Here is a 22,408-nt window from a genome sequence, read left to right as displayed (position 1 = left end):
TGCAAAGAGGTTTAAACATACTAACACGCAGTATGGAACTCCTGGCTGTTTCTTCTCGATGACCAGTCTCTTGCCGCAGCCGGTGCAGAACAGAGTATCCCTGGAGAGGGTCTCCACTCCATCCAGCTCCAGCAGCAAGGCCTGGGGAGGAGACACAATGCGACCTCTTTATTGATAAAATATACAGCGTGGTGCTTCATTGTTGACATTAATTTGACACATATATGTAGGTATAGGTACAGTTAAATATTAAAATTCAATAAAATTTATTTAAATTTTCCCGCGTGTTTATACACTCTCTATCTTGTTTGTTTTTTGTTCCGGTTGGATTTTTGAAAGTCAATTTTGAGGCACTTCCCGATAAGCTAGTAGGCTGAAATTATCAGGGTAGCTTCAAACCGGATGACAATACAATTTACAATTATAAAAACGGTTGGACCGATTCAGATAGAATTTGAATGGAGTGACATTTGAAAACGTGGGTATTTTATTTTTGTAATCTACTAATTATTTATTCATTAATGATAATATTTACGGAATTATTCAAAATATTAAAAAATGCAACTTTGAACAACCTGTACGTACGACTTGTATTTGTGATATATTTATGCCAGCAAATTAATGGCTACCAACCCTTTCTATTTTTGTTAGGCGGGGGAATCCTCATGGACACCTATTCCCTTTAACGAGGAAGTGGGTAATATCAGACTCTGACTGACTAAACCTGAACCGCCGTACAGCGTCCCCGCATTTAGTCGATGCGCGGCAATGATGCATAGCCGTTCAACACACAATATCTACTATAGTTGATGCGCTGTATTATGATATGCCAATACAGGCAATAATTGACAATCGTAGTGAAGTCGTCAAACGAAAGTTTTCTATTGCTTAAAAATATCGAATTAGTTCATAAAGGAAATGAAATTGGATGGATAGATTTTTGATTACTTGAAAGAAATTTGCGTAACAACGAATATGAGAACTGGCATATCATCATATGGTGCAACTTCTATAGCCCTAACTCATCAAATTAATGTTGCCAATGTAGCACCAAGAGTTCATGTAACTTTGACTGCACATATAATCAAGTGGTATACACGGTGATTTTTTAGTCGTCTTACAAAAGCAGCCCAGTTCATGTATCCAATGACTAGAACACGTTCATGATAAAAAAATAGGTATTTATGAGATTTGAATAAATTTAAAATAAAATTTTTATTCAATGCTATGATGCAATTCGTAGTTTTTTAGAAACACAGCTCTGTTGCGAGCGCGGTCCGAGCCTTGTAACAATGGTGAGGGGCGCGGGCGGCGGCGTTTTTCTAATTTTTAAGAATATATTTCAGATTTCTCTTGTTTATTTTTCGTACTTATTATCTTAGTTGATGATAAAGAAATAATAATCGTGCCTAGGGGTATTTTACGCGGGATACATGAACTGGGCTGCTTTTGTAAGACGACTAAAAAATCACCGTGTATAGGTCACTGCATCTTATCTATGGAGCTTTAGAAAAGAGATAAAAGATGGTTAGATTATGATTAAACTATACACAACTGTCGACATATACTAATAAACATGCGATATGTATAATCTGCAGTCATTTTTTATTTGAAAGAGTGAGGGAGATGTATATATATGTGTAGTAAACAACTGAATATGAAAACATCAATAAAACCATTGTCTAAACATCACCTTGGTAAAGTATTCAATATTAAAATTCATGGAGTACACGTTAAATTTTAAATGAACTAGACATGTGGCCTTGGACCAAAAATAAAACTAACATTTTGAAAAGTAAAAATATAGTTATACAAACATTACAATAATACCTATGTTTTTAAACAAATAAATACAATTAATGTGTGTTTATTTAGAGGGATATAATTTTTATTATTCTTGTTATAGTATAACTATAACAAAATATGTGTATATATTCAGCTTATAACCAATAAAGAAATTGAATGAGTTCAGATTTTATTCATGTTTTGTTTTAAGGTATAAGAAAAGCTATTGGGATGAGTAATTTATCATTTAGGTTGTTTACTAAGTTATAAATTATTCAACCCCATATTAAAAGAAAATAAAATACTTAAAAGTTCATTTTTTAGGGTTCCGCTTCATGGCTGTTTGAAATACATCACAACAGTAAACTGTTTGGGAACACAGTCATTTGAAAAAAAGTAGCAAAAATATTTATACCTCGTAAATATAAAAGTTATATAAATGTTTATGGACAAACAAATAAAAAAAAAATATAGATTAAAAAAAAAGAGTGTACCTGTAACTCTTCATCAGTGATATTCTTGTCACAACCCACGGGGGCTTCGTCGTCTCCATCGCGGGCTTTGAAAGCCGCAGTCGCTGAGAAGAGTAGGGTCCTCCTTGGACGGAAAAACGTTTGTCTAAAGCATTGTATCACTTCCCTAACACTCCGATCCCGTCTACATCTCTTCACCACCGTACTCACTAAGTTTATCCTTGTCCAAGCACTCCACACCCGAAAATCCCGAAGGAAAAACCTGAATGAAGACATACTATTTTCGTTTTTATATAATTTCGACACCAACTCGTCGATCCAAAACCATTTTTTTATTATAAAACGGGACGTTACTAAGCAGCGAAATTGTACGTTATTATTCAGTGTGGATTTAGAGGATACAATTTGTTTAAATTTACTACATAACATCTCGACAGCGATTGCGAAATTATAACCTCTCTTGGTTCGCCTCAATGACATTAAATAGTGTTGCGACTGTTATGACTTTTCTTGGGAAGAAAATATCGACATTACAAGACTGTTTTTATTCTTTTTCTTATGTCATTTTGATGGTTGTAGTTTATAGATCTGCTTTGATCACCTATATTTTCGCAACTTAAATTATTATTAAGGAGAGATGTAACAAAAAGATTTGAAACTTAAGAAATATGTAGTTTCAGGACTAAAGGAAAGCTTGAATCCAATATTACTGTTCTAAAATTATGATTAACGGAGGATGCAAAATATTTGACTTATCCTCTTTAAGTTACTGATATTCAACCGATATGAAATAAAAGCACTTCACCCTTTTTAGTGAGAATTATGTTGATGTCTAGAGAAACTATTAATAATGTGTTTTTTTATGGTTAAATGAAATATTTTGACTTAAATATATAATACAGAAACACATTTTGGAAATTTGAATACCTTGAAACTTGTTGTCAACATATTTTTAATTACGGATATCGAATCATTAAATCACTAGATTTCGATGTAGTTGCCAGTATAAAAAATTTGAATAACCATCCTTGCATCATCCAAGATGGGCAGTAGTTTATCGAATGATTATAATCTTTTTTACGTTAGATTTAGATGATTCGTATTAGTCCATTAACTACATTGATATCGGCAATGTACCATTTAAGAAATCGAATGGCAAGAATGAGCGAACATTTTTAGTGCTGGCAACAACGAAGCTTAATTTTTTCTTTCATTTCTCCGACGGACGACGAGGCGTTCGTTCGATCGTTTGTTCAACGTCATCTTTTTATCCCTGTAATGTCTTATTTCTGCGTCCCACATGCTTAGGGGTAACCGAATTAAGAAAAAATCCAAGAATCCCCGCACAAGAAGAAAAGTACGAGCGACGGCAGACGTAAATGTGAACTAGAAAGTGTGTGAACGAAGTCGCAAGGTTCTTGTCCGTCCGGTTCGATCTGGATTTGAGCAGTTTAGACCGCAAGTCGGGCACCCTTCCCCTCGTATTCCTTTATTTAGAAGTTTAGTGGTGTGTTAAATAGACTTTATTATAATTAGTAATCGTCTATTAGTGTTTTTTGTGGTGTAATCGTCAAATAAACCCGCTCCACAATGTCTGAAGAATCGTCGGCGGATCGTAATGTCGAAATATGGAAGATCAAAAAGTTGATCAAGAGCTTGGAGATGGCAAGGGGGTAAGTTTTTAACATTTTAAAAGTATCCAATTAAGTTTTGTTTGGGTGATAAAGTTCATCGTGGCGTGTTTTATGGCTTACGATTGGCCAAATTGCCAACGAGGCTGCGTCACTTTCAACACATGCGCGCCTGTGATGCATGCGCAAGTCATAACCTTGCTGACAATACTGACACGCGAGCAATAGGAATGCGCACTGTTTAATGACCACATGAGAACAAAGCGTATTTGAGACGCAGGGGGTTGCATAGCGACCTGGCTTTCAGTGTTTTAGCAACGTCAACTGACATTCAGTCATTTTCGTTAAATTTACATTTGTTACAATCGTTTTGTAACAATAGTAGTACTTATTCCAGCGCGCCATTTGCCTCGTAAATAATGATTTCACAATAAAACACCATTCGAAATTTAAAATATGAAATTTGCGAAGCCATTAGCACTGATTGCCAGTGATGGCGTATTACTAGGGCTGTGACAAAGCGATTTATTTTTTAAATTGGAGTACCGACAAATTAAGTTGGACTGTTTACATAATAATATGGGCAACAACCTGCTGTTGCTATGCAGTATGTATGCAGAATTTCGTACAGTGTTGCCATAGTAACTGCTTTCCAATCACTGTGTTGTTAATAATTAGGCTGCCACCTGTTTAATTGTATGATGGGTGTGTAATTTGTGGTTGCAACCACAAATGTTAATAATATGTAATTATGATATTTGTATTTGAGCTATTATTTAACTATTTTTTAATATTCAGATGCCCCACTACTGGGCAAAGGCATTTGTTTACAAATCATTATTGAAAATCCTTCACACATTCAAACAGCCTCACAAATAACCATTTAAAATGAAACACTTACTTTTGTTTATTCATTTTGTAGTTATAACATAGTTATATAAAATACTAGCTGTCCCGGTGACCTATGTACTGCCCAACAGTCAAATATAACAATGTAGAGTTGTTTTTTGCTAATTTGCCATATTTTATCACAGTTGACACACCTTCCCTGAATTTCTATGAATATTTTAAGATTAAAATAAGCCTAATCGGTTCAGCCATTCTCCAGTGTTAGCAAGACTAAAAAATAGTAATTAAATTTTATATCTGAATATTTTACGCTCTATGAAAAACAACACTTATAATATTGTCATTGTTCATTCAGCCCAAAGTATGCTTATATGACCTTAACATTCAGATTTGTAAGAGCAACTTGAAATGTTTGAAAACAATACTTTAACACCAGGTTTGCAGAGGAAAATGATAAAGTATTATTGGCAAGTAAGATCCTAAACTCATTTTTCAATCATATGAGTCACATAATAAATAATCAAACAACGCATTATTTATTAAGAGAACTTTAAACTGTTGTACATATATATATATGAAACAGTCATGGAAAATTATTTTCAGTAGTCATTAGATCATTGACATCAGGTGACCATGAAATGTCATTTCAATTGTTCATTTTGCACAGTTGTGTTATAAATAGTCAAATATTGTTACGTTTTATATATTGAATATGCAAATAGAACGATAATGTCGCACAAGATTCCGATACCCAGAATTTTACATCATTGTGTCATCAAAACACTTCACAGACACAAGATTATATGTATTTTTTGAGAATGTTGGACCTACATTTTCTACCTGACTACCCTGAGAAGTTATCAAACTTAAAACAAACTTAGGGGTTGCGGTCCCTTTAAAAGTCCAAACAATTTCACAATGTGAGTATAAGTGGCGGTTTTCTCAAACGGGCGATTTGAGCGAGTTTTTTTTTCCTTGCTCCTATCGATCTGGTACTTTCTTCAAAAGGCCAGTCCAAAGAAATACCGTGCATTGGTTTATGCATATCTATTCGCATTGAAATTGTCTGGACTTCAAAAGAGACTCTGACGGTTTACAAAGATACAAATCACATGCACAATGACACCCAGACTCAGAACAAGCATTTGTCGATCACACAAATACTTGTCCTACGCGGGGATCGAACCCGCGACACGACGTACAGTGTTTTTGGCATGGTGACCTCAACCACTCGGCTATTCGTGCAGTCATACGCGAAAATTTGTATGTATGGGTGAATGTTACTACACAAAAACCACTAAACAGATTTTGATTTAAGTTGGTAGACAGTCTTTTACTATTTATAGCGGGCGGAGCCGCCGGCAAGAGCAGTATTTTCAAATTTTAGCTCTTTCAAAGATTATCAGTAGGAAAAACATTGATGATGATTAAACATTGAAAAAGATCAACATGATGGTTTCGGTTTTGATCTCAATACCTCTTTGTTACCAGTCAATACCAGAAACCACACAACTACGACGACTACTCAATCTTTCTTTAAATTTTCCCCCATACTCGATTTATTGCATGAAGCTCGTAAAATTTTACATGTTCACGTGACGTCATTGAAATACGGATTTCAAGTGCGACCTTGAGGTTTATAAGTTTTCCATTGAACTGAAGGTTGTTTTACATAGAAGAGTTGTATCAAGGTCTTTGTTTCAAGCGCTAATTTCATGTTAGGTTTTGCGCCTGTACTCAAATGGTGAGATTTGGTGTGTATGCTGTATTTCAATTAGCAAGTGATGGGTCTTAAGCCAGGTTTCTACCCTGCCAGTATACCAATTATAATTTGTAATGAAATAAAAACAAGTCAATACATATTATAATTATAGAGTGGTGTATGCCACCACGCCAAACCCACGACACGACGTGTCGCGGGTCCGATCGTACGATCACGTACGCTTGTTATAAGTCTGGGTGTCTTGAGAATGTGACTTGAATGTTTGTGAAACCCCTGTGAGCAAATTTCTGAGTGCCGTAGCCGTTTAAAAATATGATATACACCTTCAAATACTCTACAAATATGATTACTATCAGAAAAATATGAAGCACATAATATATGTCTGTCTGTATATCCCCTATACCGTTGTACTGTATCTAGTTATATATCTGAAGTACTCCATTAACAATGAAAAGCGCTTTAAAGTCTAGACGCTCGAGGTTCCAACAATCCCTAGTTACTCTCACAGCGTTCTTAGTATGGACCACAGTTTTTTATTAACACAGACTCTGCTATTTCATATTTAAATTGTAATAGCTTTGTCCTGAAGCAGGGCAGACTTGCAAGAGTGTAACGTTGGGAAAAAAAATACTTCGCCGCGCCAGCTCATTATTAAGGACTCCGGTTGGGTCCGAAACTAGTTGGGCAGTTCCGTTAAATACGTGGGAGTAAACCGTTGTACCATTAAATAAAGAAAAACAAACCGTTCAAGTGTGGTAAATTCTACATAATATTTTTATACTGAAAAGAGGTTGAAGAAAAATAAATTTCAAGGTTTCAACCGGTGTATTTTTCATTTTTTTTATGATATGTTTCAATAGCAACAACAGAAATACGTCAACTGTGTAATTGTCTGTTCATCTTGGTTCATGAGATATGGCATAATGATTGTCGTATCTTCATTGTGCTACGGACTAGTATAAACGTATACATGTTATTAGACTCGTATATGTAAAGGTTGTTCATTGAAGCGTTGCCCGCACGATTCTCGAGTTGAATTGCTAGATTGTAATGAGAGTACGACTGTACTGGAGCCCATTTTTCTCGGATGGGAAATCTTCTCTACTTCTTCCTCCTTTGTACTTCAGTACCGGTGCCACGGTAACCCCTTCGGACGACCCTTTTCCCCGGCATGCTGATGCCTCCACAGAGCTTGCTGACTTCTCTTTGAGGCGTGCCTGGAGCATGAACACGCCGTCCAGCCAGGTACAGAATGTTCATTGAAGCGTTGCCCGCACGATTCTCGAGTTGAATTGCTAGATTGTAATGAGAGTACGAATGTACTGGAGCCCATTTTTCTCGGATGGGAAATCATCAAATGAATCCTTCCGTTTTGGGTTGAGCGTTGACTGTCAGACTTCTACTGAGCGAAACCGTCCATGTTCCTTCCTTTGTACTTCGTGTACCGGGGCCACGGTAATCCTTTCGGACGATCCCGTTTCCCCGGCATGCTGATGCCTCCATAGAACTTGCTGACTTCTCTATGAGGCGTGCCTGCAGCACGAACGCGCCGTCCAGCCAGGATCTGGTCGTGATCGGGCAGAGAGATGCTCATCATTGATTTTATTTTAAAACTACGTTTCCACTAAAGATGTGCTAGGATCTAGGATGCGTAGAAAATGCGTAGTTAAAGAAAACTAAGAGCGAGGACGATGTCGAGAACAACACCTAATCGTTACTATTTTGTAAATCTTCTTATCTATAAAAATGAAAATGAATTGCTGATCGTTAGGTTCGCTAAAACTCGAGAACGGCTGAACCGATTTGGCTTATTTTAGTCTTGAAATATTCGTAGCAGTCCAGGGAAGGTTTAAACGGTGAGAAAGTATGAAAATATTGCGGCAAAACTGTTTAACTACAACGAGATAGGGTACTACGCAGATGAAACCGCGAGAAACAACTACTTCTAAATATTTATCCACTCCTGATACTACGCCAAGTAATATTGTGATGAAATTATGTAATCATTTACTATAATTCGATATAATTATCAACATAGAGTGATAGATCATGGTCCCAAGGTCACCTGTCTAGGAAGTTATTCATCTTAACATAGTCGGCATAGTTGCGGCGTGTATGCGTTACATGATGTATCTGCACGACGTGTTTGTATATTATGTAAAATGTTACATAAAATACAATAACATTGTTAAAGAAATCTCAATTATGTTCGTAATGTCAGGGATTTTTCTTTAAAGATTTAATTGTTTAGTTTCTCTGCCGATTCTTCTACAGGAATGACGTTTTGGAACCACGCAACTAGAGTCATTACTATAACGTTTAAAAGTAAGTCCTGCTAAAACTCGAAAACGGCTGAACCGATTTGTGAAAGTCCAGGGAGGGTTTAAATCACGGACTGTTGTAAGCAGTTCGCCGGAACAGCTAGTTTGAAATAGAATAAAAATCAAAGGTTTTCATTTTAAGTAGGCCGTTTTCCAGGCACTTTCAGAACGTTAAGGTGATGGCTCTAGTTGCGCGGTTCCAAAGTGTCACTCTTATGGAGAAGAACCGGCAAGAAACTCCAAATAAAAACTTGATTTGTTATTAAACGCACCAACTTTCAGTAATATAAGTGTAGATTCTTCGCAATTCGTATAAATTTATCCATGTGGTTTCGTTTGGGTTATATATAGGTTATCTGAGCGTAAACATTATTTGTTGAATGGACGATCCCGCTGACCGCTAAAGGTCAAAGTTCAAATAACTGGATTGCGAATGTGAATCTATGAATAAAAAAAAAATGACGAAGTTCTGTGGTACCTATCTTTTGAGCCACAGACTTTTTAAGTTTTTGTATATTAAATAAAAATTTGCATTCTGTCACTTAATTAAATGGTTTGATGGTATTCAAACTCCAATCCAAGTCCTAGAGATCCGACAAAATTTGATTCATCCTCACGAAAGCAACAATAAAGATTTTGTTCGCTTATAAAACTCTTGTGTATTTCGGGTAATAAAACTCAGATACAATATCACGTTAATGAAATATCATCCTTCATTCAAATATTCGACTAGTCAAAGCACTTTAGACGAGGGTTGCTCACGACGTCACATATTAAATTAAACAAAATGAAACTTTAAGGCGTTCGTAATAAGGGCTGTTAGCCATCCATTTCATTTAGGGTTGTCACGATCGATAGGGCAATGACTGATTTAATACCGACGTTCTTTTGTCTTGTAAAGACCCTTTGTAACTATTGTTAGGGTTGAGTTTCACTTAGACATGATTTTTGTAAAAAAATAATGTGGTTGTATGAATATTTGTGGCAATAGATTCGCTAGAATTTTATTAGTGTTACATAGGATTTAGACCAATAAAATGAATTAGTCATGGTTTTTTTGTAGTATAGCAGTCAAAAGCAAAAACGATTTTCAAGTATCGCAAAACGCTTCTCATATTGGTTAGTGACGTCATAGGCACCCCCTTTACGTTAATTCTTCTAATCTAAGCTTTTGAACCTCTACGCCTCTACGTACCTATGTACAGAAGGCACGTGTAACTGTGACGTCACGCTTCCACGTATAAGGGCTCGTTTAGACGATGCTTTGAGTCGAGTCCTAAATCATGAGCTGACGCGGCGGGGTCGCGAGTCGAATTCATTAGAGGAAACCGTTGCATCATTTAATAATGAATCAGTCTCACGACAGTTATCCATTACTAGCTGTTGCCCGCGACTTCGTCCACGTGGTTTGAAGATCTTGAACCGTTTCCGCAGCGCACGCAACGGAAGACCTCAAAGATGAATAATTTTCCCCGTTTTTTCCACATTATCCATTGTATATTCGCTCCTATAAGTCGCAGCGTGATGTTAAATAGCCTATAGCCTTCCTGGATAAATGGTCTATTCAACGCAATAATTTTTGAATTCGAACCAGTAGTTCCTGACATTAGCGCGTTCAAACAAACAAACAAACACTTCAGCTTTATAATATTAGTATAGATAAATTCACCTTTATACCCATACTAATAAAGTCTTCTTTCCTTCCAGGAACGGCACATCAATGATATCCCTGATCATTCCACCGAAGGATCAAATCAGTCGGGTCTCGAAGATGTTGGCTGATGAATTCGGAACAGCTTCCAACATCAAGTCGCGTGTCAACAGACTGTCCGTGCTCGGCGCCATCACCTCCGTACAGCATAGACTCAAACTGTACACAAAAGGTATGTTATATATCCCCCATATTCACCGTGATTTTTTAGTCGTCTTACAAAAGCAGCCCAGTTCATGAATCCAATAACTAGAACACGTTCATGATAAAAAAATAGGTATTTATGAGATTTGAATAAATTTAAAATGCAATTTTTCTTCAATATTATGATGCAATTCGTAATTTTTTAGAAACAGCTCTGTTGCGAGCGCGGTCCGAGTCTTGTAACAATAGTGAGGGGAGCGGGCGGCGGCGTTTTTATCATTTTTAAGAGTATACATGTATTTTTAAGAGTATACGTGTATTTCAGATTTCTCTTGTTTAATTTTTCTTCGTACTTATTATCTAAGATGATGATAAAAAAAAAAAATCGCGCCTAGGGGTATTTTACGTCGGATACATGAACTGGGCTGGTTTTGTAAGACGACTAAAAAATCACCGTGTATATGATCTCATCATCATATCTCAGATCGATCTGGTACTTTCCACAAAAGGCCAGTCCAAAGAAATACCGTGCATTGGTTTATGCATTTTTATTCGCATTTAAATTATCCGGACCTCAAAAGAGTACAGTCTCTTTTGAGTGACCCCTGAGTTTGTTTCGACATTTCTTCTCAGGGTAGTCAGATAGGAAATGTCGACTCCAGCGTTCATAAGAAAAAGAAGACATGTAATACTTAGGATATATCATACATACTTTTACATGTCTTCTTTTTTTACTAACAGAATAAATGTTTAATTGAATAAATTATTATAGTAGTAGTATAGGGGCTTACATCAATATATTGCACACAAATTTTGTGCTACGCGGGGATCGAACCCGCGTAGGACTAAACTTTGGTTTCAAACGTCGAACGTATGTTTGTAAAACCGCCCGCGACACAAGGATTAAATTCCTTACTGCGGGAATCGTTTTTCTTAAAATCAAAAATATTTCTATTAATAATTCAATTCCTTTCAATTCCAGTGCCTCCAAACGGCCTAGTAATCTACTGCGGTACAATAGTCACAGAGGAGGGCAAGGAGAAGAAGGTTAACATAGACTTCGAGCCGTTCAAGCCCATCAACACGTCCCTATACCTCTGCGACAACAAGTTCCACACGGAGGCCCTGACGGCGCTACTGGCCGACGACAATAAGTTCGGTTTCATCGTCATGGACGGTAACGGTGCCTTGTTTGGTACTCTTCAAGGAAATACTAGAGAGGTAAGTGCTGTCTGAGTTGTAATATACGATGTATTAGCTGTTGTCAGCTGATCCCCCCTGAACTCATCGGAAATGCTCCCACAGGGACGTAAAAGCGAGATAAAAACTATCGTTGGGGTCTTAGTAGCCCAAGAATTATTTTTGAGTTAACCAAATTTCGTCCAATTCTGTTCAGTGGTTTTTGCATGTATAGCTAGGCTCTACACTCGCGCGCGATTCTTGCTGTGAATTCTTGCCGCTATTCGCGCCGTTCCCCGCAACGAACCCCGGGAACGGTGCGATGTGTGCGCGCGAATCCATCTACACGAGTTTCGTTGCTTCCGCTGCCTTTCGCGCCGCGAGTGTAGAGCGCGCTTAACAGTAACAAAGATCCATACATCCAAAGAAACTTTTAAGTTTATAATATTAGTAGATTATAGATTAGTCTTTATTGAAATTTCTTCTCAGAGCAGAGAGATCGAAAATGTCGAAATGAGCCAGTTAGTAAGAAAACGGAATTTTCTTTGCAACCATGGCATACTGGTATAACTATCATGGAGCTACTTAGTACCCCTATATTAAAAGTTTCCCTTTATAACGTCTAATACATTTTCTCTCCACGCAGGTACTACACAAATTCACAGTGGACTTGCCGAAGAAGCACGGTCGCGGAGGTCAGTCGGCCCTGCGTTTCGCCCGCCTGCGCATGGAGAAGCGCCACAACTACGTGCGCAAGGTGGCGGAGGTCGCCACGCAGCTGTTCATCAGCGCCGACCGCCCGAACGTCGCCGGTCTCATCCTCGCCGGTTCCGCTGACTTCAAGACTGAATTGTCGCAGTCCGATATGTTCGATCCGGTGAGTTTTATTATTACTATAGTAAGGCCAACGAGACGAGATAAAAAACAAGCGGACCGTTACTGAGTTACATTGCAATAGCGAGGGATTATTATCCCTGTCCTTATCACTCGTACGCGCATATTTGCCGTGAGTTGGTCGATGACAGCTGTCGTTACATGTTTCGTGGTACAAGATTACGGCAGTTGTCAACATTTGGTCCGCCATGTTGTGAACAAGTATATAATAATAGTTTATTCGAATTAAAATGTCATGAAACGCTGAAAGTTTGTTTACATTCTTTATCTCGTTGGCCTTACTATAGCTTAGTGAGTGATATTTGGCCTCCGGAAAATTTATATCGTGATTCTACTAATTATTAGACTACTATTATGCTATTATACGATTATTTCTACTACTAATACTAATGTGCTGAATATTATTTTGATCGTCGATCGTCTTCTCAGTGTAATATTAGCATATTGTATAAGATTATTATTTTATAAGATATTTTCGAAGGCGCTACAAAAAATGTAAACGTATTAGTAAAATGGTTAACTTTTTAAATCCCTCAAATATCTAAAAATATGTTTCTCCTTACAGCGTCTCCAAGCCAAAATCATAAAGTTAGTCGACGTATCGTACGGCGGTGAGAACGGTTTCAACCAAGCCATCGAACTGGCGGCCGAGTCGCTGCAGAACGTCAAGTTTATACAGGAGAAGAAACTCATCGGGAGGTACTTCGATGAAATATCACAGGTAAGGCAGTAACAGCCCCGTTTTAACACGCGTTCTTTATACACTCACTTTCTTGTTTGCATGATTGTCAAAATCCAACCGCAACAACAATGTTGCGGTTGGGTTTTGTAACTCAATTTTGAGCCACTTCCCGATAAGCTAGCCGGCTGAAATTTTCAGGGTAGCTTCAAACCCGATAATGAAATTTACAACTATAAAAACGGCTTGACCGATTTGATAAAATTTGAAAGGAGTGACGTTTAAAAACGTGGGTATTTAGGTTTTTTAAATCTATTAATTTAAAACGCTTTTATATGCTTCACTTGTAACTATGTAAGAAAATCTTGGCATCTCAATTTCACCCATTTCTCGGTTTTCGATTATGATGAAATTATGCACACACTCTAAGTTCTGATGCTAATCGATGTTTTTACTTCAAGAAACCTGTCTGAATTCCACGAGATATATGAAAATAATGTTTGTAATGTTTGTTTGCAGGACACTGGAAAGTATTGCTTTGGTGTTGACGACACTCTTCGCGCGCTCGAGCTCGGCGCGGTCGAAACGCTCATCTGTTGGGAGAACCTTGACATTCAGAGGTGAGACCTATATCATTTTCTTCTTTGAAAATTTTTTAATTCGGTTTTTCATTTAAAAAATGACTCCTTCATTATGGAGTTTTATTTTGTGTCGCGGAGGGTATACAATCATACAACTCACATGCACAAAGACACCTAGACTCAGGTCATGTATTCGCGGATCATAAAAATGCTTGTCTTATGCTTGAACGAACTCGCGACACGTCGTGCTGCTGTTATGACTTAGACGTGTCCGTCTGTCTTTGTTTGAGGGTTTGAGCGATTAAAATATAGTTTGTATTTATTATATATTCAAGGGGAACTATGCGCGGTTGTTCTTCAACATACTTGACAAAAATCGCTCTAGCCATTCAGAAGTTATGGGAAATGAAAGATTTTAATTTTAGGGACTTTTTTAATTATTCCAGACTGCCTTATATTAAAATTTGTTTTTTTATTTGACAGATACGTGCTGAAATCTCACGCGACCAACCAGGAGACCATCCTGCATCTTACGCCCGAACAGGAGAAGGACAAGTCACATTTTACTGATAAAGAGGTAAAATGAACGATTTACTAATAATTATTATTTACTTACTTTTGCCCTCGTCTCTGCCTGCGTGTAGGGGTGTTGTAATATTTTTGCGGAATAGGGATGATGACAATTTTTTTAATAATGGATACGTATTTTTTACTTCGACCCGCAAACATAAATACACCAAGTTACAGTGAATGAAACTTACGCGTGACGTCACGGTTGAGTATAAATTTTATGATATCGTTACGTCACAAGCCCCCTCTCCTAGACTTTTTAACCAGTTAAACTTTGTCAATTTTAGTTTTTCTGAAAAAGGAAAAAATACTTGTCTAATACTTTTCAACTGTCTAACTGAGAGACTAATTAGATTTACTCTTTCCATACCCAGTCATCATCCCTATTGCGAACCTATACCTCTGGAGGTTTAGGTTCGAAAGCAAAAGAGAGAGCAACACCTGGGTGTTACTCTTATATTCCAAAGGTATATGGTAAAGGTGCTCTATGTTTGAGTGTCTTTTTGCATGTGAATAGGTCAACAATTGATAAAATTCCTTATTGCGGGAGTTATTGGCAATGTTTCGCAGTTTTTGTCGTGTCACAATTTCACCATACTTCTCTGAAACCGTATGACCATTTTATGTATATTGAGTAGTTCTTAAAATCGTTTACTATATTTTTCACACCTTTAAATAACGAGTTGTCCACGCTTTTAATTTTTTTCGTATGTAATTTCTTGCACCAGAAATCATTTATATAGCAAAACAAGGTTTTCCGTGTCGGCTATTAAAAACATAAGCCCCCCGCAACACAAGGATTAAATTCTAATGGAGGGAGACGTTTTTCTGATCATCAGAGTGGGAGTTGTATCAAAAGAAAAAACTTACTTATAAACTGGTGTTCAAAACGTAGTTTACAATCACAACTTTTTTTCTAATCATATCTCGTAACTATCATAAATTAACTCGGCACAGCAAGCTTTACCTTATTATTTGCTTTCATATTCATGCATTGCATATTCGGGTTGCCACGCGCATGTTTAGCAAGACTTCTTTAAGGTCAGTGCGGTTTCTTAAGGCTTCCCGACGTAGGCTATTATAAATTTACGTATTTTGTATACCCTTATAAATATGTAAGATGATAATTTTTTATGTCCCACAACTGGGTATTTATTTATTATATAATTCTTCTTATATTGACAAGTTTTGAGCATTGATCACCACGCTTTTCCCAACTATGTTGTGGTCGGCTTCCAGTCTAACTGGATTCAGCTAAGTACCAGTGGTCTACAAGGAGCGACTGCTTATCTGACCTCCTCAACCCTGTTACCTGGGCAACACGATACCCCTTACTGGTTGTCAGACGTTCAAGTTTCTGACCTGTAACAACTGACAAAGATGTGATGTGATTGAAGGTTTCTATATTCAGGACACAGGTTTTCTCACGACATTTTTTCTTTGTCTGTTTATCAGTGGTGTCTTAAAAAAAATCCATTTTACTTTAGAAAGACACATTGGCACTTCTCCTGCTTTCGGTCGAAATCAAATATAGCTAGGTAAATGTTTTCAAACAAGATGAAATTACAAGGTAAAGAGAAAATTAAGTGTTCGTTTGCATTGGCAAGTAAATACGCCCGATGAGACCCTGTTTTCCAAGGCTTGAAGTTCATTCAGAATAAATGAAAGAACTTTAACTTGAAATATTTTTTCCTGTAATAAATTACACTCGTTAAAAATGTTTTAGGTTATTTAAAATGATAATAATTGCTCATCAGATGACATAGGGAGTATGTGGAAATTAGTTTTCATTAAAAAAGAACAGTAGGGTATAAACCCAGAAAACTAACATAGATTTACAAAAAGTATAGGTCACCTGTGACCGAAGCATCATCTATAACGAAAACACGTAAATTCCAGAGCGGGGTAGAGCTAGAGCTGGTCGAGTGCCAGCCCCTGCTCGAGTGGCTCGCGAACAACTACAAGTCGTTCGGAGCCACCCTCGAGATTATCACCGACAAGAGCCAGGAGGGGAGCCAGTTTGTCAGAGGATTCGGTGGCATCGGAGGTATGTACATTGTTATATTATTCAAAAAATCCGAAATATTATGTTTTAAGAGTAATTTAGGTGGAAAAAAAGAAACTTCGGTCACCGGTGACCGATTTTGTAGCGTTCGGTCACCGGTGACCGATTGGTGTATAAGTATTATAATGGTGTTCGGTCACCCTTGACCGATGATTATAATTTTCTAGATAGATTTATATAAATATGAAATAAAGTGCTTCTACATAAAAAAGAAAAAAAAATCGTTTCGTGTAAATAAAGGAAAGAAAATGTGAATGGTGAATGTGAAAAGTTTTACCTTACCTGCCCTTCAAAGAAGTTCTGACCTAATATTGCTAACTGCTTCAATAATTTTATAATAACAAAAACGTGTATGTATGTATATACTTTAACAAAAAGAAAAATATATATTTATATTTAAGATAACTTAAAATAAAGACACGAATTTCAAAACAATACTTAAACGCAACTTTGTCTTCACACGCACTTTCCCTTGACTGCTACGAATATTTCAAGACTAAAATAACCAAAATCGGTTCAGCCGTTCTCGAGTTTTACCTAGACAAACGAACAACAATTAATTTTTATATAAGATTGTTAACCTTTTTAAGTATCTAAAATTCTAAACTTACGTAAGTTAAGTTGCCTTTAAGTAAACAAAACGACCGCGTGCTTTAAACTAATAATAAAATACTAACTTTATATTGTATGTTTCTATCCTGCTGCTTGGACGCCGTTGGATCTTAAACACGTAAATATAAACACACACACAAACAAACACACAGGCATACTTCGTTACAAAGTCGATTTCCAATCTCTACAGCTCGACGAACCTTTAGATGATGTTGATCTTGATGATTATTAAATAGAATTAGGTTGAATACAAACGAAACTCAAATTTGAGCCGCTCTCAAGTCGCTGTTGAAACGCTGAGTAGGTAACAAGTACACGAACATTTGTGATCTTAGATTGGATTCCTAGTTTCATACAGTTTTTATAGTTGTAAATTCAATTGTTTGAAGCTGCCCTGAAAATTTCAGCCTGCTAGCTTATCGGGAAGTGCCTCAAAACTGAGTTACAAAATCCAACCGGAACGACAAACAAACAAACAAGAAGAGTGAGTGTATAAAAACGTGGGAAAAATACGTTTTTGATAGCGAAATCACTGTATTATTTTTCAACTTATATACCATCGTTGTGAGTTCAAAACTTCACTCAGCTCGTGAAGTTCTTGTATATGCATTAAGTTTATACAGCTATATAATATTAATACAAGTGTTATTTCTACAAGTGCCTACTAAGGGTCTAAACAGACGGACCGCATTTCAACTGCAATCCATATGCAAATTTGCAGTTCGAATGTAGTTAACACGACTGCAAACCATACGGTCCAATTGCAATCGTGTCAACTGCATTCGAACTGCAAATTTGCATATGCAGTCCGTCTGTCTAGAGCCTAAAAGCTGTACTCATCTGTGCGCGGGGCGTTATGTGTGTGTGAAATTGACAACGATAGTTAATTATGGAAGCTTTAATTAGTGTGACAGTGACACACAAATGAAAGCTATGTTTGTACACAACGTCACTGTGTATTTACAAGAGCTACCCACACATGACGCCGCGTTGAGTTAAATAGACTATAAATGCGTTGAATCTTGATCGAATCGCTCAAAAGTTTAAACGCTACTCAAATTTAAGTTTCGTTTGATAAAGCGACGGTTAGTTTAGATTTTAATTAAAGTTCTTTAATGTTAAGTACTGCTTGCTAATGTTTGTTTTAGATAGAATTTCGTTGAGCGGTTGAAACGCTGCGTTTTTTGTTGGGCGGTTTTCAGGTTAATATGTAGCCTGCGACTTTAAATAATAACGTGTCATTCTATTAGGGTAAGAATTTCCAAAATCGGCACTGTAGATCGTGAACTTACCTCCCCCAAAACCAAAACAAACTTAAAAACTTTACATTTCTTAGATTATGCATGTCTATTCCCAGTAAAAAATGGTGTAATAAAGTTGAGTGTGAGTGTGAGTGAGTGTTTGTATTTTTACTTATATGAAGGTTGATTTGACTTCCATATATATAAGCAATTATACAAAGATTCGACTAAAAATCCAAGTCACAAGCACTGTTCAATTTCAATACACCCTGTAATTTATCAGAGTTTGTCAATTGTAGGAGCTCTTTTCAAGTTCAACTCCGAGTTAAAAATTGGCGTGTTAATACTAAATAAATAGGTTGAATAATGAACTCCAGTAAAGTCATCACAGCTACGTAAAAACATCTGTTATGAAGACCGGTCACAATCACAGCGTTTCAACCCGTTCAATATACCTTTGAATTTTATTCGCCTCTGTTTTCCCCTAGCTGAATTAGGGTTGAATATACCCCTTTCATCCCCGCTTTCATCCCTCACCGCTTCATATCCTTTCCTCCCACTTAGATAACCCCCATTTATTATTTCAAAGATGTTGAACATTGGGATTATTACGAAGTACCTTTAATTTACCAAGCTTCAATATATCATAAATATAGATTAGCCAACAGTGTGCAAAAAAAAAAACCAAAGAGAAAATTTTATATAAAAAATGGGAAGTTTATAACACACTGTATAAATTTGAAGTAAAATTAAGAGCAATAATCGTAATGTCATTCAATCGTTATGCCTTGAATATTCGATAAAAGATATTTATATATAGGTTAATATAGTCTGTTAGATATATAGATGCTATATACACAGCCAGTCCTTTTTCTTGTAATCGACCAATTTCTACAATATTTCTAGTTCTATATTGCTATATTATTTAGGGCCGATTTTTCAATCGCCAGATAACTTCTACCTGAGGAATAAATATGGCCGTTTGACATATTTTCCATACAAAAGCTGTCAATGCGTCAAACTTATTCGTCAAAGAAAAGTTATCTGGCGATTGAAAAATCGGCCCTTAGTCGTTTATCTTTACGTGTCAAAGTGGTTTAATAGCATTTTGTCTTACTTTAATACGGGACACAAAGTTCCCAAATTCTGTTATTGAAGCTATCCATTCTATTTGTTTAAAGTTATAAGGAAAGACAAACGCAACAAACTAATATTTTCCGATATAATTATGTAATTCGAAAGTTAAGTCGATGAAGAAACCATTTTAAAATCTTCTCGATACTACGTTGGTTTATTATTCAAGGTTTGGCGAATCTGTTATATCGTATGGTTGAGGTACAATACAATCTTTTAATAGAGAGTGCCTTAACTGCCCCTGAAAAGTTCTCAGATTATGTTGCCATCATAATATGAAAGACAAATACAATTGAGAAAATTCTAAAAACTTGCGAAAATCTGCTGACTTCAGGCTCGGGATCGAACTCAGGTTTCGCCATTTATTAAACCTTGGTCATTGCTTCTAAGCCATTTGATCTGTCTTTTAATTGTTCAAATATTATACTCTCTTGCCTCGACTTAAAAAAAAAGTATTCTTATATTTGTATCTTATAAATAAATATATAATATCCGCCTTTAGAAATACAAAAAACATGAAAATCATAGTTAATTCAAACTTAAATAGTTTATCATATAAATAATTATGCGTATGTTAACATAATAATATAGGGCGATGAAATGATTTTAATCCTTAAATAAGTAAATATATACTAGAAAAACAATAAATGCTCTTTGAATACTACGTAATAATCCCAAGAAGATGAGAAATTTATATAAAAAAAAATAAGTATAAAACCTACTTGGTACGTTTGATACTTCAGCAATAATATCTGTATGCTAGCCTTACTTAGACTGGTCATCAAAGAATTTAGTACACATTTTGCGATTAGGCGCGATGTATTGTATGAAGCCACGCCCACAAAGATGGCGCTGGTTTCCGCTTGTCTCATTGGCTGAGTTCAACTCATCTGAACGTTTAACTGTGTTCATTCGATAGAGTATTTGACTAAAAAGATCGATCCCAAATATATTGAATACGCATTTTTTATTTTAATTACGTATTTAAGACGATGAAATGTATGATAGTGGGAGCTAGTGCTATCACTTGCTAGTAAAAAGCGTACTGGTAAGTGACGTCACACGAGATTTTATTTCACTGTATACCTTATTTTTTTGTTTACGAGATAAAATAAAAAATACATAGGCAATATTTTTTGGAATTCCTCTGATGGATTAAACTGATATTCTTTGTCAAATACCCCATTATTACAGTGACACACAAATGAAAGCTGTGTTATTACAAAACGTCACTGTATAACAATATCTACTCACATATGAAGCCGCGTTGAGATGAATTGAATTGTCAGTAACTGATGTGATAGTCCGACTAGGTGTAACTGGATTGAGTCAAGGAATTAGATAAATAATTTTAAATAGTACGTTTAGTTCTAGCCGGACTATAAACTCATAAACAGTTAATGCCTAAAGAAATCTAAAAAAGGACATTTTGATTTTTGAATCTTAAAATATTGTGCGTAGCTTTAAATGTTTTTTTTTTATTTTGTATCGTAAGTTCAGTTTTATGCATGCAATATTAAAGTATACGTCGATTTTGATTTACAAATGTTGTATTTTTATTTCAATTAAATGTTGTTTCATATTTATTATACGTGATGTGCAAGTGCAACGCCCATTTCACGTCCTGAACGTCTTATTAATTTATTATAAATGTTCTGGATTTTTTATTATTAAAGACTCCCCATAAGAAACTCGCACTAACTTGCAGCTTTACTGAAGAACGACGATCATATCATGCTCTCTTTGTCACTCACAAGTAGAAAGTAGAGACAGAAATATGAGGAATATGAGAGTTATAATAATGATCATGTTTTTGTAAATCGTCGTTCTTCAATGCGGCTGTCAGTTGCTTTTGTCGCGTTTGATGTGATGCCTCGTTTACATTAGGAGAGTGATTTAGTCGAGTGTTTTAAGAAATTTATTTAGTATTGTAATTCGGGGCGAATTTCAACTTATAAGGGGAATGATAATGTGTCTAGGAATTTCTTTGATGGTGAATCCTACTAATATTATTAACAAAGTGTGTTTCGATGGATGGATGATGTCTGTTACTCTTTGACGCAAAAATCACTGAACAGATCTGGACGGAATTTAGTACATATATGGGTTATAGCCTGGATTCGATAGTTATTGATCCCGGTTTTTATCTTCCCGTTGTATCATTTTCAAGATTTCTAAACGTCTAATTAATCTTTCAAATTGTGAAAATTAATCAATATATCAGTCAATCATTAAAATTAAAATAAACACATTATCAATTGCAATACACCCCTTATATTAATGGGCCTGTTGGTCTAGTGGTTAGTGACCCTGACTGCTATACCGGAGGTCGTGGGTTCGATTCCCGCCCAGGACAAATGATGTGTGATGAGCATGATCATTTGTTCTGGTGTCTGGGTGTAATTTATCTAAAATATGTATGTATTTAGAAATATATAAGTAAGTTTATCAGTTGTCTGGTTACCATAACACAAGCTCTGCTTAGCTTGGGATCAGATAACCGTGTGTGAGTTGTCCCAGGATTTATTATTTATTTATTAATAAAACTAGAGACGCGATACCTTAAACTTAAAATCACACTAAAGCTTATAGTAGCCTTTACATATTCCTGCTAAAGCACTCTCCTAAACACTTGTTATGTATACAGAGAGTCTTACCACCTTACTTAAAGTATGTTTGTCGAAGCGTGACGGCGCTATCCACGGCGTAGAGCGCTATCTCTCGTCTAGATCCTCAATAATATTACTTTAAGGCGAGGTGGTAGACCCCCAGGGCCCCGATTCTGATATTCACAATGGCCGATGAATGAATGGAAA

General features: G+C 36.3%; 2 protein-coding genes across 5 annotated transcripts in view; one reads left to right on the top strand and one right to left on the bottom strand.

Annotated features, from left to right (window-relative positions):
- The window catches only part of LOC113505521 (stAR-related lipid transfer protein 7, mitochondrial-like), a 35,426-nt gene extending 32,682 nt beyond the window's left edge, over window positions 1–2,744 (bottom strand). For 2 of the 3 annotated variants that reach the window (XM_026888269.1, XM_026888270.1), the window contains exons 1-2: window positions 2,280–2,744; window positions 26–141 (exon numbers count right to left, since the gene is read on the bottom strand). In XM_026888269.1, coding sequence (XP_026744070.1) covers window positions 26–141; window positions 2,280–2,738 — 575 coding nt within the window. In that variant the 5' untranslated portion in view covers window positions 2,739–2,744. The remainder of the gene's footprint in view (window positions 1–25; window positions 142–2,279) is intronic. The other variant, XM_026888271.1, reaches the window with a different exon arrangement.
- Window positions 2,745–3,463: 719 nt separating this feature from the next.
- The window catches only part of LOC113505522 (eukaryotic peptide chain release factor subunit 1), a 31,228-nt gene continuing 12,283 nt past the window's right edge, over window positions 3,464–22,408 (top strand). The window contains exons 1-9 of one of the 2 annotated variants that reach the window (XM_026888273.1): window positions 3,464–3,931; window positions 10,490–10,665; window positions 11,620–11,858; window positions 12,463–12,693; window positions 13,276–13,431; window positions 13,909–14,009; window positions 14,454–14,547; window positions 16,440–16,587; window positions 17,370–19,143. In XM_026888273.1, the coding sequence (XP_026744074.1) occupies window positions 3,849–3,931; window positions 10,490–10,665; window positions 11,620–11,858; window positions 12,463–12,693; window positions 13,276–13,431; window positions 13,909–14,009; window positions 14,454–14,547; window positions 16,440–16,587; window positions 17,370–17,449 (1,308 nt within the window). In that variant the 5' untranslated portion in view covers window positions 3,464–3,848 and the 3' untranslated portion in view covers window positions 17,450–19,143. Of the gene's footprint in view, window positions 3,932–10,489; window positions 10,666–11,619; window positions 11,859–12,462; window positions 12,694–13,275; window positions 13,432–13,908; window positions 14,010–14,453; window positions 14,548–16,439; window positions 16,588–17,369; window positions 19,144–22,408 lie in introns of those variants that run through there. The other variant, XM_026888272.1, reaches the window with a different exon arrangement.

Source organism: Trichoplusia ni, chromosome 26 (assembly GCF_003590095.1).
Source record: "Trichoplusia ni isolate ovarian cell line Hi5 chromosome 26, tn1, whole genome shotgun sequence".
Taxonomy (NCBI): Eukaryota; Metazoa; Arthropoda; class Insecta; order Lepidoptera; family Noctuidae; genus Trichoplusia; species Trichoplusia ni.
The sequence above is the reverse complement of the archived record's forward strand: the minus strand, read 5'-3'. Positions and strand labels throughout refer to the sequence as shown.